The sequence below is a fragment of the Rhinatrema bivittatum genome, chromosome 6 (genome assembly GCF_901001135.1).
Source record: "Rhinatrema bivittatum chromosome 6, aRhiBiv1.1, whole genome shotgun sequence".
NCBI classification, from domain to species: Eukaryota; Metazoa; Chordata; class Amphibia; order Gymnophiona; family Rhinatrematidae; genus Rhinatrema; species Rhinatrema bivittatum.
In genome coordinates this window covers 106,517,974-106,534,230 of record NC_042620.1, presented here as the reverse complement: position 1 = coordinate 106,534,230, position 16,257 = coordinate 106,517,974, and the positions used below count along the sequence as shown (strand labels likewise).

At 42.7% G+C, this 16,257-nt stretch overlaps 1 protein-coding gene across 1 annotated transcript in view; it reads left to right on the top strand.

Moving 5' to 3' along the window:
• LOC115093644 (FAST kinase domain-containing protein 1, mitochondrial-like) overlaps positions 1–13,150 on the top strand; it is a 128,008-nt gene extending 114,858 nt beyond the window's left edge. Inside the window, 2 exon segments of the mRNA XM_029605684.1 lie at positions 3,377–3,491; positions 8,387–13,150. Coding sequence (XP_029461544.1) covers positions 3,377–3,491; positions 8,387–8,479 — 208 coding nt within the window. The 3' untranslated portion in view covers positions 8,480–13,150.
• The last annotated feature ends 3,107 nt before the right edge of the window (positions 13,151–16,257 follow it).

The window sequence follows — 16,257 nt, the reverse complement described above, 5'->3', positions numbered from 1 at the left end:
TGGGGTAGTAACCGCCGTAATAAGCAAGCTACTCCCACGCTTGTTTACCCTGCCTGTGCAGTTCAGTCCTTGTTGGTTGTCTGAATATAAATCCTCTTTACTTCATTCCCCCCTGCCGTTGAAGCAGTGAGCTGCGCTGGATATGTATTCCAAGTGAAGTATCAGGCTTAATTGATTCAGGGTAGTAACCGCCGTAACAAGCAAGCTACACCCATGCTTATTTGTTTCCCCAGACTATGTAATTCATTCCTTGTTGGTTGTTGTCTGAATATAAATCTTTTCTTCATTCTCCCTCCCGTTGAAGCAGAGAGCTATGCTGGATATGCATTAAAAGTGAAGTATCAGGCTTATTTGGTTTGGGGTAGTAACCGCTGTAACAAGCAAGCTACTCCCCTGCTTTTTTGTGGATGCAAATCCTTTTTTCCACATTTCCTCTTGCCGTTGAAGCCTAGAGCAATGTTGGAGTCGCATTAACTGTGTGTATGTTTATTGAATAAGGATATTAATCTCCAGGTAGTAGCCGTCATTCCCGCATGCAAGCCACCCCCGTGCCTCTTCTCTTCATTCACATCCTCTAGACTTTATGGATCCACAGTGTTTATCCCGCGCCCCTTTGAAATCCTTCACAGTTTTGCACTTCTTCCGGAAGGGCGTTCCAGGCATCCACCACCCTCTCCGTGAAGAAATACTTTCTGACATTGGTTCTGAGTCTTCCTTCCTGGAGTTTTAAATTGTGACCCCTGGTTCTGCTGATTTTTTTTGCAACGGAAAAGGTTTGTCGTTGTCTGTGGATCATTAAAACCTTTCAAGTATCTGAAAGTTTGAATCATATCACCCCTGCTCCTCCTTTCCTCCAGGGTATACATATTTAGATTCTTCAATCTCTCCTCATAAGTCATTTTGGCTTTTTTGCAGCAAAGTTTGGTAAAAGGTTTGACTTTCAACTCCTTTCAGGTCCAGGTGGCGGCCTTGGGGTGACTCGAGCTTCAGTGGGCCACATTTTGGCTTTTTTGCAGCAAAGTTTGGTAAAAGGTTTGACTTTCAGCTCCTTTCAGGTCCAGGTGGCGGCCTTGGGGTGTCTGAGTGGTAAGATGCAAGGCATGCTTCTGGTGGTGAATCCGAATGTGGTGCATTTTCCTGCGAAGTGTAAAGCCTTTGCGTCCCCTGGTGCAGAACGTGTACCCTCCGTGAAGCCTAAATTTGGTTCTTAAGGTGATGTGTGGGGCGCCATTGTGCTGGGAGACTTTGAAGGATCTTACTTTAAAGGTCAGTTTTCTGGTGATAATTTGTTCGGCTAGAAGGATTTCGGAGCTCCAATCCCTGTCTTGTAGAGATCCTTTCCTAAAGATTTTGGACTCCAGGATTTCGTTGCAGATGGTGCCTTCTTTTCTTCCAAATGTTGTTTTGTCCTTTCACTTGAATCAGTCTGTGTAGTTACCAGCTTTTACAAATCTGGATCCGACGGCTCCTATGGATAAGGAGTTGAGGTGTATAGATGTGAAACGAGCGCTGTTGCACTGTCTGAAAGTCACTAATGATTTCAGGGTTTCCGATCATCTTTTCATTCTCTTGAGTGGGGGAAGAACAGTCATAAGGCCTCCAAAGCTACAATTGTGGACTGGTTGAAGGAGACCATGACTTCAGCATACATTTGTCAGGGCCAGTCGGTTCCTCAGGGTCTGAGAGCTCACGCGACTCGGTTGCAAGCGACATCCTGGATGTCCAGGCGCCAGAGTCTAGGAACTTTGGTGAACGTGTGCTTCAAGCTGGACTCTCACAGTCCCACCCGGTTTAGGAAAGCTTTGGTACATCCCAGGCGTCTTGAACTGATCTGAGTATGTATAGGGAAAGGAAAATTGGTTCTTATCTGCTAATTTTCGTTCCTGTAGTACCACAGATCAGTCCAGAGTCCCATCCAGGTTTTGCAGAGTCCACTCAGTGTTTTTTGTATATAAACTGAAGATGTTTTCTTAAGTGTCCTTGGGAGGTTCAGGTGATGGTTGTATTTTCTGTTTTTTTATGGTTAAAGGATCGTTCAGATGAAGTGGTTTTTCCATTCCCTCCTGCTTGTTCAATGGGAGGTGGTTTGGTGAGCTTACATGGTGGTGTTCGGTACATTTCCATCTTTGCTTGGGTACAGGTCCATACTGACGGACTACAGGTGGCATACCAGGTTATGTGACAGTGTCTGAAACTTTTTCTGTCTCCATCTGCTGGAAGGGAGGCAAAACCCAGGAGTCTGGACTGAGCTGTGATACTGTCATCGATCAATAATTCACCAGTACAGCAATATATAGAACAGACGCTTAAGGTAGATAATGACCTGTCATAATAGGCTTCATCTCATATGTGAGTTTGTAAGATGGTTAGCCTTATATTTAATCATCGGTCATATATTAATTTTTTGATATTTTTCTTTGCTTAGTGAGATTCGTGTCACTTAACTTAATATAGTCGCTGAAGCCATCAGTACGCCCGACATGGTTCCATGTTTCGAACGCTCCTCGTTCTTTGTCAAGGGCTAGTATTCAGCGTTGTATTTGTAGTCCTTTAGGAATCCAAGATTCAAAGTTTCAATGATGGCGATTCGCCACCATTGGTGGTATTTATTTTATCATTGGTGGTATTATTTTATCATTGGTGGTATTATTTTATCTTAAATATGCTAATCAGACTGCATTCTTGTAAGTCATATGATTTCTTATAAATTGAGCCCAGAAGGCAGAAACAAAACTCAATGCTGACCTTATGGTAAACATACTGGTTTACCTTAAGCCTACTTTTAGCATTTCTTCAGCCTTGGCCTTTTCTACAAGTCTGATCAGGTCTTTTTATGCTGTTATTGTTTCTTCACTACCACCAACTGGTCTGTCTACATAGAAAACCCCTCAAAGAACCCTTTACATCAGCAAGTTTCCCTCCTCCCCTCTTACCTAGTTTAATCTTGATGCTCTAGAACACCCGCCTGGACACTGTGTTTCTCATTCTGCCCAGCCACATTAGGGCCATACCGATCTGCTTGCTAATTGGCTGGCTGTGCCAGCGCATGATTGCACCTATGATCCACCATTAAGAGGCTGTTGCTATGTTGGGAGGGGAGGGAAGGGGTGGGGTGAGATGAGATTGGGATTCAGAGGTTGCTGGAAGGATAGATGAGATGGTGATGACCAATGGGAGCCACACTGGATGGGAGGATTCTGCTTGTCCCCAACATTGGAGGGGGGGATCCTGTTCCAGGCCCTTGATTCCAAAGTGGTCCTTGCTTAGAAAATAGTGAAGACCATTGGTATAGTGCAATAAGAACTCATATAACCTGAAGCAGACCACGAGTGGGAGTTCCATGAACATTATCTGATAGAAATCCTGTTTTAAATAGAATTGCTGTGGAGTTTCTTGATTCAAAAGCCTTCTGCAAAAACTCTTGTCACCTGAAAGGAGAATATGCAATGAAGAAAAGACATCTGGAGATTCTTGGATATCATGTAGTTCAGGTATGGCTTAATATTTTGGCATAATCACCTGAAATATTTTTAGGGGGGGATCACCAAAACAGTTTCTTATACTATTTCACTTCATTTTTTAAGAAGTTTCTAACATTTTTTTTCTTTTATATTCTTTATTCTTACATCTCTTTACCCAGCAGCAGTGGCATGTAGATTTCCTCAATATCCATTTTGGTGTTCTTTGGCTGAGATGCTTCCTCTTTTAGATTTAATCCTGTGTCATATTTCCCACTTTGTGCACTTTCATGGAATAGGCAGACTATAAAAATGAATGAATAAATCTGTCTGGATGTAGTGCAGAAAATGTGCTGAAGCTGCAAGCTGAGCTGTCCTGTGCTCATGACTGACAAGGATAGTGATCCAAGCCAGCTTTGATAAAATACATTTTATACATTTTTTAAAATGGTTAAATAGCAGCATTGGCCCAAAGCTGCTTTTGATTGGGAGGCATTTCTAAATTGTAATGAAAAGGTAAATAAATCATCCTTCTAATGTTGCTGAAAGAACAGATTTAACTGTTTGTGGATTATTTTCTGATTATCCCAAAAATGTTTAGTAGATACATACTTAACACAGCTTTTTACTGAGTCCTTATATATTTAAGTTATCTGGTGGTTAATAGTATGGCATATGAACCCTAGCTAACTCAGGTAACCCAGCTTGTAGCCAAGTGGCGAGTTAGCTCTTTGGAAGCTATTATGCAGCACCCAGTATTGAAGTTCGTTCCTCACCATTCATTCTGTTGGTGACTGCCTGCAGGCTGCTAAAGTGCTCTGAATGGTAAAGCACAATGATCAGGAAAAGAAAATTATTCCTTACCTGCTAATTTTCGTTCCTGTAGTACCACGGATCAGTCCAGACCATGGGTTATATCCCCATTCCAGCTGATGGAGACAGAAGAAAAACTCGAGAGGCGCTCGGAATTACCCATGAGTACCCTCTGCTTCCCATCAGTATTAAGAATATCAATGCAGAACAAAAAACTCAGAACTAACAGATGAATGGATCAAGCAAAAAAACTCCCAACCAAATAGGGAACTATAAACAAAACACTTGCACATGCAAATCTCAAAGCCTTCGAGAAAAATCTTGCAACCTCAATATACCGCCAAAGAACAGGCTAACTGTGCTGAGAAAAAGCAAGATATTGGACAGAAATGTGCTATCGAAAAGTGTGGGTGGGTGTCTGGACTGATCCATAGTACTACAGGAACGAAAATTAGCAGGTAAGGAATAATTTTCTTTTCCCTGTACTTACCCAGATCAGTCCAGACCATGGGGTGTACCAAAGCTTCCCTACATAGGGTGGGCCCTCGATAGCCGTGCTCAAATGACCTGGTCGCCAAACAAACCCAACCCTGGAGGTCTTAGATTAAGAGGATAATGACGCACAAAGGTATTTAGTGACTTCCATGTAGCCGCTCTGCAAATCGAGAAGAATACCGACTGACTTTCCGCCCAAGAAGTCGCCTGAGAACGGAGAGAATGCACTTTAATATCATCCGGAGGGGGCTTACCTGATCCGATATACGAGGCAACAATGGCTTCCTTTAACCAGCGAGCAATAGTAGTCTTAGAGGCCTGTTGACCTTTCTTGGGGCCACTCCAGAGAACAAACAGATGGTCTGAAAGACGGAAATCGTTAGTGACCTCCAGATAACGAAGAAGCGCTCGCTTAACATCGAGCCATCGCAGTTTCCTAGAGTCCTCCTCTTGAAAGGCTGGAAGCTCCACTGACTGACTGAGGTGAAACAAGGATACCACCTTCGGGAGGAAAGATGGCACTGTGGTCAGGGTGACACCCGAATCCGTGAAGCGCAGATAGGGTTCCCTACAAGACAAAACTTGCAGTTCCGATATTCTGCGAGCTGAAGAAATGGACACGAGAAACACAGTCTTCAGAGTTAAATCCTTGAGCGTAGAATGCTTCAGCAGCTCAAAAGGTGGCCCACCCACAGCCCGTAGTACCAAATTCAAATTCCACGAAGGACACAGGGCACAGACCGGAGGTCTCAGGTGTTTGACACCTTTCAAAAAGCGGACAATGTCTGGATGTGATGCTAGAGATGTTCCATCCAAACGCCCAATGAGCGAACCAAGGGCTGCTATTTGAACCTGAAGAGAATTGTAAGCTAAACCCTTGCCGAGCCCGCTCTGCAGGAAAGAGAGAATCTGAGCCACAGACGCACGACGAGGAGCAATTCCCCCGGAGACACACCAGGAATCAAAAACCTTCCATATTCGTACATAAGAAATGGAGGTGGAAGTCTTCCTGGCGTGGAAATGACTTCCTCTGGATAGCCTCTTTTTTTTCAGCCTTCTCCTCTCAAAAGCCAGGCCGTAAGACACAAATGATCTGCCTGGTCGAAAGATACGGGACCCTGACAAAGGAGTCGAGGAAGATGTCCCAGACGAATTGGACTGTCCACCGCTAGATTCACCAGATCTGCAAACCACAGCCTTCTTGGCCACTCTGGTGCCACCAGAATCACTGCTCCGCTGTGAATTTCTATTCTCCGTAGAGCCTTCCCCACCAGAGGCCATGGGGGAAACACGTAAAGCAGTACGTCGTGAGGCCAGGGCAGTACCAGAGCATCTACCCCTTCCGCCCCGCGTTCCCGTTTGCGACTGAAAAAGCGAGGCGCCTTTGTATTCCTTAGAGTGGCCATCAAGTCGAGGTGGGGGGACCCCCACCTCCCGACCAGAAGTGACACATTGCTTCTTCGGATAGCTCCCACTCTCCGGGATCCAACATCTGCCGGCTTAAGAAATCCGCTTGAACATTAATCCATTCAAAGAAAAAAAGCACAGTGAGAGGAAAGGGAAGAAATAAAAATTATTCTGCAAACTTTCCTTAAAGATTTGAAAATTTAAGTGGGAACCGCAGGTTCAAACAGCCTTCATCTGCTGGAGACAGAAGAATACAGATGAGACGCAGAGGGTGCTCATGGGTAATTCCGAGTGCCTCACAAGTTTTTCTTTTGTCTCCATCTGCTGGAATGGGGATATAACTCATGGTCTGGACTGATCCGGGTACGTACCGGGAATGCTACTATTCTCTCAAAATTTTTTAGAAAGACGGTAATAGCCATATAAACAATCAGCACGTGAATAAGCTAAAGTCCCAAAATATCCATAGAAATATACACCATGAATTACGAATTTTTTTATCTCATTCAGAAAGACCTCATAAAAAGGCACACTTGTCCATGCTAGTTAGCAAAGGTTACGTATACCAATAGTATAATCATAAGTCTTTTTTGTATGATATTTTGTTTGCTCAATGTCATAAGTCAATGTGATTACTCAAAATAACATGTCATGCTGTGTTTGCTGTTTCATTATTCATTGTATTTACTTCTTATGCATGACATATATTGTCAAAAAACTTGAAATTAACTTAGCTTGAAATCAACGGAGGAATGCCTGAAAATTCAATTGGAGAGGCTCTAGTTGTATCAGCCCGACACGGACCGCGTTTCGGCATCTGCCTGCCTTCTTCAAGGGTCCAAATATGTCTGTAAATGCAAAGATTTGTTAGAGAAAAATACAGATATTTACAACAAATCAAAAACAACACACTCAGGTACTAACATGTGAAAGTAGCAGTGGCATATTCTGAACCAGCAATTTGTTTCCTCTGCCAGAGGGGCTGCACAAGTACCATTTTTAAAGGGATAAATGACCAATGGACAGGTACCACGTACAGGCAGATATCGACGTCATTAATTGCTATATGTATTACTAAAGGATTGAATACCATTCAATCGCAGCATTGAGTCCATTAGGTTGCATGCTATTCAAATAAAAAATCCACTGTTGTTCACGATAGTTCAAGATAATTTGTGGATCTCCCCCCCTGGAAGACATATACATTCTGTCAATCACCCGCCACTTAAGATCCACGGAAGAATGTTGATGTTGTAAACAATGCGAAGCAATAGGAGCTAGAAGTTTTGCAGTATTCAAACAACTCCGATGTTCAATCAGTTGGGTTCTTATGGCTCGTTTAGTCCTACCAACATAAATTTTATTGCACGGACACACAATAATATAAATTACATGTGATGTTGAACAATCCGAATGGAAATTGACAGAATGAATTTTGCCAGCATTATCCATCCAAGACTGACCTTGAAGGGATTGGGCACATAATGAAAATTTATTATTCTGTCAATCATCCGCCACTTAAGATCCTCGAAAGAATGTTGATGTTGTAAACAATGTGAAATGATAGGAGCTAGAAGTTTTGCAGTATTCAGACAACTCCGATGTTCAATCAGTCGGGTTCTTATGGCTCGTTTAGTCCTACTGACGTAAATTGAATTTTCAGGCATTCCTCCGTTGATTTCAAGCTAAGTTAATTTCAAGTTTTTTGACAATATATGTCATGCATAAGAAGTAAATACAATGAATAATGGAACAGCAAACACAGCATGACATGTTGTTTTGAGTAATCACACTGACTCTTATGACACTGAGCATACAAAATATCGTACAAAAAAGACCTATGATTATACTATTGGTATATGTATCCTTTGCTAACTAGCATGGACAAGTGTGCCTTTTTATGAGGTCTTTCTGAATGAGATAAAATTCGTAATTCACGGTGTATATTTCTATGGATATTTTGGGACTTTAGCTTATTCAAGTGCTGAAAGCACAATGATCTGCAGAAAACCAAATTATTTTTACTATGATACAAAAACGGTAAAGAGTGGAAGACCAGCTCTTCAAAAGTAAGAATGCCACTTTGTTACATAATCTTGGCAGTTGCATGGAGCTGATAGGGAATGTATTGTATAGGGATGCAAAGTTTAATCTCCATAAAACTATGAAAAGTACTTTGCCAGTAGTTTCAAAGTAAACTTCGTGTTTTACAGATTCCCCATTTTGAATGGAATTCCATGGAGTTGTCCACAAAAGATGCCTGGATAGACTACCTCAAAAGGAAAATATTTGAAGAAGAGACATAATCATTAATATATTTTTATATTAGTCTGTTTACTTTTTTATACTAAATGACATACTACTTTAAGCTCTATGTGCAATCAGCTGACCTGATACACTTTCTGAATTTGGCAGATTTTCCTGCGCCTGGTAGAGTTTAATCTTTTTGTAAGAGCCTGATGGGGTGGGCAGAGGGAAGCAAATAAATACATCTCCCTTGTCTGTTTCTGTAAAATAGTTTGATAAAGTTGCAAGAACATCTCCAGTTGATTACTTAACTAGTCTCCAAACAATGCAAGGATGCACATCCAAGCATTTCATGCTATTCCTCCATCATGTTGCACAAGGTGCACTTGTGTTATGCTGCCATCAGGAGGCACTGCTGTTTTAAATGAACAAAGTCCTACAAGATCATGAACTTCCTATAAATAGATATGAAAGTGCTGATAGCCTGTGCATGCCCATAATGCTCCAGAATAGAGGATATAGACTCTTAGAAGTACAAATTGTGATCTAAACACAGTTACTTGTTCCAAAACAGATTCATAAGGCTCTGTCAGAGAAACAAATGTACAAACAGCTGCAAATTTTTGTTCCAGTAGCAAACCTTAGTTTTCTATCTGTTGATCCTTTTGTGGAAATGCAATATAATCTCAATCATGTAATAAAAGATTTTTGTGTCTATCAAACAGTTAAAGAAGGACCTTAGAAAGAAGTCCAGAGTGGTATTTTTCAAGTGGATCCATTTGGATGATGCTTGCATTTTACTTCCTAAAGCCTTAAAAATCATGGCAATCATTTATAAGCATTTTTTGAGCTATTGGAATTGATGCCTCCTTCAAGGCATCAAGTCCAACCCAAAATCCTTGTGTGATGTGAAGCCTTTATACTGAGAGCTCATGCAGTATTGGGCTTCCCTTTACGTACCCAAATCAGTCCAGACTCCTGGGTTTTGTCTGCCTTTCAGCAGATGGAGACAGAGAAAGTTTTGCTGACACTGCCACATAACCTGGTGTGCCACCTGCATTCCTTCAGTATTTCTCTGTCTCCAGCAGATGGTAGAGGTGCAAAACCTGCAGTTTGAACATTAGTTTAAAAAAAAAAAATAGTAAAGATAGAGGGGAAAAGGAAAAAACATGAGTTCCTCCCAGAAGGTTGGCAGGTTTGGGTGGGACCATCCCTTCTGGTCCTGAGGTGGACAAGCAGGGGGTTGAGGACCCTTATTTGGCTCGGTCCTTTTTGCTGCCAGGAGTAGATAACTGGTGGGGCCAGTTGCCTCAGGACGAAGACCGAAGCCTGCTGCCCAGCTTCAGGGGAGTGTTCTTAATCTTTGCAGTTTTAAAGTTAAAAAAAAAAAAAAGAGGGTCTCTTTTTTTTTTTCCTTTTTGTAGTATCGCTTGACCAGAGAGGCAGATAGCAGGCAGGTGCAGGGCTGTGTCGGCTTTTTTCTTCTGCGTCCTCGGAGCAGCTGTCGGGCGCACATGACCGAGCTGGCAGAAACTATGCCACATGGCAGCCGGTGCTCCGCATGCGGCAATGCGCACGCTTGTCCCGATCTAGTGTTTGTTCACGCTGCCTCCCCGGGGAAGAGAGCAACTTGGGAACGCTGGAAAAAGTCGGGGAAGCATCGTGAGGCCACGGGGATCATGGATGATGTTGGTGCGGCAGCGGGCTCTTTCCCAGTTAGCACAGGAATGGCGGCCATTTTGGTTTCCTTTGTGACTGCATTTGAAGCTGTGGGGGGGGAGGGGGATCTCCCTCCACCGCTTGCTCCGGCCAATCAAAGTCCCGTGGAGGATCGGGGGCACCTGGGAGGAAGATGAGGACCTCCTGGGGGAGGATCCTGAGGATCCAGCAGTCTATTCTTCTGATTTTGTTCTGCTGCTGCATAAGGCGTATCTCACCAGGAAGGCTATGGGATCCCATTTTTCCAGGCAGGAGGATCCGCAGCCTAGCAAGAGGTCCAAAGTTTCTGGGCCAGTGGTGCGACAAGGATTCGGCGAGTCCTGACTAAGGCTGCACATTTGGATGCTGCGGACGAGGCCTTGGGAGTTGAAGGATGGGGAGCCTCCAGTAGAGGACCCTCCTGGGGTGGATTCTTCTCCAGAGGGACGGGATCCAGCTGAGGGGCGAGGTCAAGCCCTAACTGTTGAAGAGGGCGATCCTAAGGTGGTTCGTCTTTTCCATAGGGCAGAATTGTTGCTCCTGATTCCCCTGTGTCCTTAAGGAGCTGAGAATTAAGGTTCCACAAGAGGAATCTGATCAGGAAGAGGTGGACCCAGTTATGGATGGCTTAAGAGGGCCAGCGAAGGCCTTCTCTTTCCATAAATCAGTGAAGAAGTTAATGGTCCAGAGTAGGAGACTCCCAGAGACCGGTTTGAAGGTTGGTAGAGCAATGGATAAATTGTATCCGTTACTGGAGGACACGCTTGAATTGCTGAAGCTGCCAAAGGTGAATGCCAGTGGTTACAAAGAAAACAACCATTCCAGTGGCCGGTTATGCAGCGCTTAAATATATGCAAGACAGGAAGTTGGAAGTCCATCTCAAAAAGATCTTTGAGGTGTCTGCTCTGGGCATTCGTGCTGCAATTTTTCTGCAGTTTTATGCTTCTTGCTGGTCTGCGCTGGGTACAACAGCTGTAGGCTGACAAGGCGATGTCAGCGTCTGAGGCCAAGCAGGCTGAGCGGCTGGAAGCCGTGGTGGCCTACGGAGCAGATGCATTATATGACCTCAAAAAGAACTTCCTTTAGGACTATGATGTCAACAGTCTCGGCTAGGCTGCTCCTTTGGTTGAGGAACTGGTTGGCAGACGTTTGGTCTAAGTCTCAGTTAGGGGTGTTACCTTTTAAGGGGAAACTGCTTTTTGGAGAGGACTTAGAGGAGCTCGTTAAGTATCTGGGAGAGAATAAAGGGCATAGGTTGCCGGAGGATAAGCCAAAGGGCGGAAAAGGGGTCCTTTTCTGCTTGGCCTCGTTTTAGGGTGACTCTGCGGTTTCGGCAGAATAGGGCTTCAGGAGGAGCCCAGAGACAAGGCATTAGGAGGCAGCAGTTCTGGAACCAGTCCTTTCGAGGCTGAAAGCTGAACAGAGATGGTTCCAGCCAGGGGGCGTCTGGATCCAAGTCCGCCCAGTGATTCGAGGCCAGTCCACTCCTCACTGCCAATCATAGGGGGTCAGTTCACTCTTTTCTACGAGGAGTGCGCCAAAGTCACGACGGATCAATGGGTCCTAAGTATGATAAGACAAGGTTATGCTTTAGAATTTGCTCACTCGCATGAGTTAAAATTTGCATGCTATGGAAGTAATGCATGAAAATTTATCTTATGCGTTTTTGTTGTGGATATCCTGAAAACCCGACTGGCTGGGAGTCCTACAGGACAAGTTTGGGAGCCACTGGCTTACGCTATATTCAACTAAAGAAAATAATTACTGAAGAAATAATGATTTAGATAAAAATATTTTTGTATTTTAACAGTACAATACCATTTATTTAATCGTTCTGCAGAAAATATGTACTCTGGGTACAAGGCAGATCCCAAATGCCCAGCTTTGGGATGATATTTTCTTGGCTCAGGTATCTGACCTTCGATCATTTCTGAGCTGGAGGTAATAAAGCTCAAGGGGACATGCATGTCTGCTCTTTTATGAATTTATTTTTTAATTCCTTACCCTGCTCTTGTGGTTCATTACGAAAATCTGGACATCTTCTGCCCTGAATATAAAACAGTCTTTGCTGAACATTTGGCAGTGCAGTTGCTAAATGGTCTCATAGGTGCCTCATCTGACCTTGCTGATCCTTTGGCATGAAACCAGTGCAAATGAAAGAGCAGAAATGTTGGCATCACCTCTGTGTTTGCTAATTATAATTTGTCCAGCACCTTGGTACATTAGAGTCTAGTTTCCATATTTACTGGTGCATTATGGTGAGTGCATGCCTAAAGCATACAATCATTTCATTTTTATTTACAGTAAATGAAAATTAAATGTAACCTTTTTCAGTTTCTGTGAAACTGCCTACAATAAGCATCCATTAAATCTCATCTGGTCTATTACTAAAGTTTTCATTTTGAAAATATGAAAGTGATATTAGCATTTATATGTAAACTTTAATATGTTTCAGATTATTTCCATATACAATGTTTTGTTTCTATAGAAACAAGAGGATATAGTTGGTATCAGCTCTTAGTGAGGATAAGGAATTGCCAATTTAAAAAAGCAGATCTGTATTGTGCACATACTCTATGAGGATTACAAAGCTGTGCAGATGTAAAATAAAGACTGCCTCATGACATCAATGGTGGTTTTATGAATAGTTTCCAGCTTGTGTATTCTTGTTGCTAACGATGTGTTTACCACTCTAAATATGGACAGTGACATCTTTTGCCCATTCTGAAATATATATGTCAAAATGTTCAGAGCTTCTGCAGTGTTATACCTGTATAGTAAATAAGTGCAAATATATACACACAGTGCATTTGACGGTACAAAGGCAAGACTGTATTCGTCTGCCGAAACTAAAATGAATTACAAACGAAAGGTCACAATAGGTTGTATGTTATAGAAACATGGTACTAGCTGGAGTCTCCAAAATAGCTTGTCTCTGTGTGTTCTTTTGCTTCCTCCTGTGTGTCTTATTCCTAGTAGTAATGGGCTGACATTTTAAATTATAGCCTAAAACATTCAGCCCAATATGAGTAACTTAGAGAATGGTTTGGATCTTTTTAAAAAAATTGGGGGGGGGGGGGGGGGGGGGGGGGAGGGGCAGGAGGTGGAGGGTTGGAAGACAGAGTTGGATTATGACTCATTTCAGTGATCTAACAAATAAAACCAAAATCAGAAGCTTAACCTTTCAATAATTAACATTTTAATCGTTGGTTTATTTTTATAACCCATCTGGAAGTGTGATCCAGGAAAAGCCTGTCCTGAAAATACCCTGATCCCACTGGCTTTTTATTTTGGCTTGTGATCCTATAGTCCAAATGGTCAGCTCATCTCTAATTCATTTGTCTTTTATTTCTTTTTTAGTGTTAATGTATATTTTATTCTTTTGTTTCTCCACTTTTTTTTTCGAGCAGGTATACATATAGTTATGCCCTTATTTTAAAGACATTTTTTTCATGTTCATTCAACATTTTGAGCTGTATTTATAATTAGAAAGTTTCCATGTATCGGAGTGTTTCCTAAGTGTATGTCCTGTGAGGGGAAAATAGATGCACCCATGTGAACTTAAATTCCTCACATTCTGATTGATTAAGCAAGAGGAACTGTAACCAGTAACTCAAGAAGGAAATAATACAAAACCAAACAAAATCCACTAGCAAGATAGCTAAATAATGTTGTAGCTCTGTTGCTTTAAATACCATCACCTTAAATGCTCTTTTTTGTATCTAATGCTGTCAGACTGATGGTACTGAGACGTAACTAAAATCTTGTTTATCCGCAGAGCAAACACAGTCTATGTCAGTGGTAGCATGCCTGAAGTCTGGTTTTCATGATTGTTATAACATATGCATGATTATATATATAGATGTAATGTATAGATATGTGCTGGATACACATTTTTACATATATATATATATACCGTATTTTTCGCTCCATAAGATGCACCTGACCATAAGACGCACCTAGGATTCAGAGTGGGAAAATAAAAAAAAAAATGGTGTGCTCTGTTCCCGGGCGTCTGTGCATCTTATGAAGCAAATTATGGGAGTGCATAAAAATTTGTTTTTCCCCATTTCGTTTTCGGGTCTGGGAGGGCCATTTCGGTCCACTCCCCAGATCAGAAAACTTTTATTGTTCTCTTTCTGTGGGAAAAAAAACCCACCAAACCCCTCCCCCCATCCCAACCCTTTAAATGTAATTAACTTCAACCCCCCCAACCTCCTGAGCCCCCCAAGACTAGTAAGGGCAAAGGGCCGTCGGCGCCATTTTGATTACTGGTAGCTGACGGCCCAAGTGCAGGAGATCGCTCCTGGACTCCTGCTGGACCACCAGGGACTTTTGGCAGGTCTTGGGGGGGGTTAGGAGGGTTGGGGTATTTTTTTATATTCGCTCCATAAGACGCACAGATATTTCCCCCCCCCCCAATTTTGGGGAAAAGAAAATGCGTCTTATGGAGCGAAAAATACGGTGTGTGTATATAAATATATAAAGATATATATATATATATATATATACACACACACACATAGACATTGCATCTGCAGTGAATGCTGAGATTTCATGCATATTCATTACAGATATTCCAAAAACGTTAGCTTTGCCTCGGGGATAGAGTGGAGAATCAGTGGTCTTGGTTACAGCAGTGCAAACATTCCCTTCCTTATAATCCTGCTACACCAAGCCAGACTTGTGGGTTTTCTCCCCCTACTAGCAGATGGAGACAGAGGACATAACTTTTTCTGTGACATCATCACTGTAGTTACCATAGTGCAGCTCCAGTAAAATAAATAAATAAATGTCTTCTCTGTCTCCAGCAGAGGGCAGGACATACTGGTATGGTGCAGCAGGAATTTGACTCCCAGGCTTCAACCTTTGCCCAGCCTGATGGAGAATTTTTGGGCAGTTCTCTGTCAGCTCAATCTGCTTTATTGATAGTGCACCATGCTTCTGGTGCTTCCCAGTTAAGCGAGCCCTGGGTAAGGCTCCCAACCACAGATGGTTTTGGTGGAAACTTGTTTGTAGCTCAAGAGGAACTTCTGTTTGAAGTGGTTTTCTCCTCCCCCTCCCCTCCCATTCCCTTTTCCCCCCTCTGGCTTATTAAACATTTTTAAAAAATGGAGAAAGTCATTTCTGCTGAAGCAAGCAACTGAACTGGTGGGGGCAGTATCTTTGAGCTTATGTATGTATATATGTATGTATTTATTTATTTAAAAGCATTTATTACCTGCCCTTCCTACATTCAGAGCGGGGTACTATATGAACATACACAGGACGAACAGGACATTACATAATTCTTCAGAAAAGGGGGGAGAACTATATCAGGATAGGAGGAGCAAGGGAGCTCATTCTATAAAGATAGGACAGTAGTCGGCTAAGTAGCACCATCCGGGGAGGGACATGTTGGGGATAGTCCATTATTATTTAGATTTGGGAATGCTTTTTTGAAGAGGAAAGTTTTTAGGGCTTTCTTAAAAACTATTCTTTCTTGGAGACACCTTACTTCTTTAGGTAGGCTGTTCCATAGGAGAAGAAGGCACGTTCTTTGGTTTCCTCAAGGTGTGTGAACTTAGGAGAAGGGACATCTAATAGCATTAGGTTAGATGATCTGAGGGGGCTGGAGGAAGTGTGGATTTTTATTATTGAGGAAATCATGGAGAGTGTAAATGGTGAGCCTTCTCCTTGTCTTCGGACCTGCAGTATTTTTTCATGTAATGGAATCTGGTCTGTGTTGGAGATTTTGTGAGCCAGCACTTCTGCAGTGGTGCTAGCTCCTTCTGTCCTTTTTGCATTGGCAGTGGTTATTCTTCGGAGGAGCTTGCAAAGGCCCCCGAGCCTGGCAGCACAAGCTTGGGAGTTGTCTGGTGCTGGTGTCAATTTTTATTTTCTACTTAGAGGTGGCCATTTTGGTGGTATATCCCACAGGTCATTCCTGCTCGTTTCTCCACCCAAGCAGAGGCTTTGCATTCTCTGGGGAGATGGCATATGGAGGAAACCTGTACTGAAGCTTGCAGGTCCTGCCCTTTCTCTCTAGAGGACTTCTCCCCAGAATATTTTGTTTTTCTTTGGCATTTTACAACATGCCTTCTGAAGATGGGTGGGGAGGGGGGCCTGCAGCTTCCATGGGTCAGGGCTCTGCCTGGGT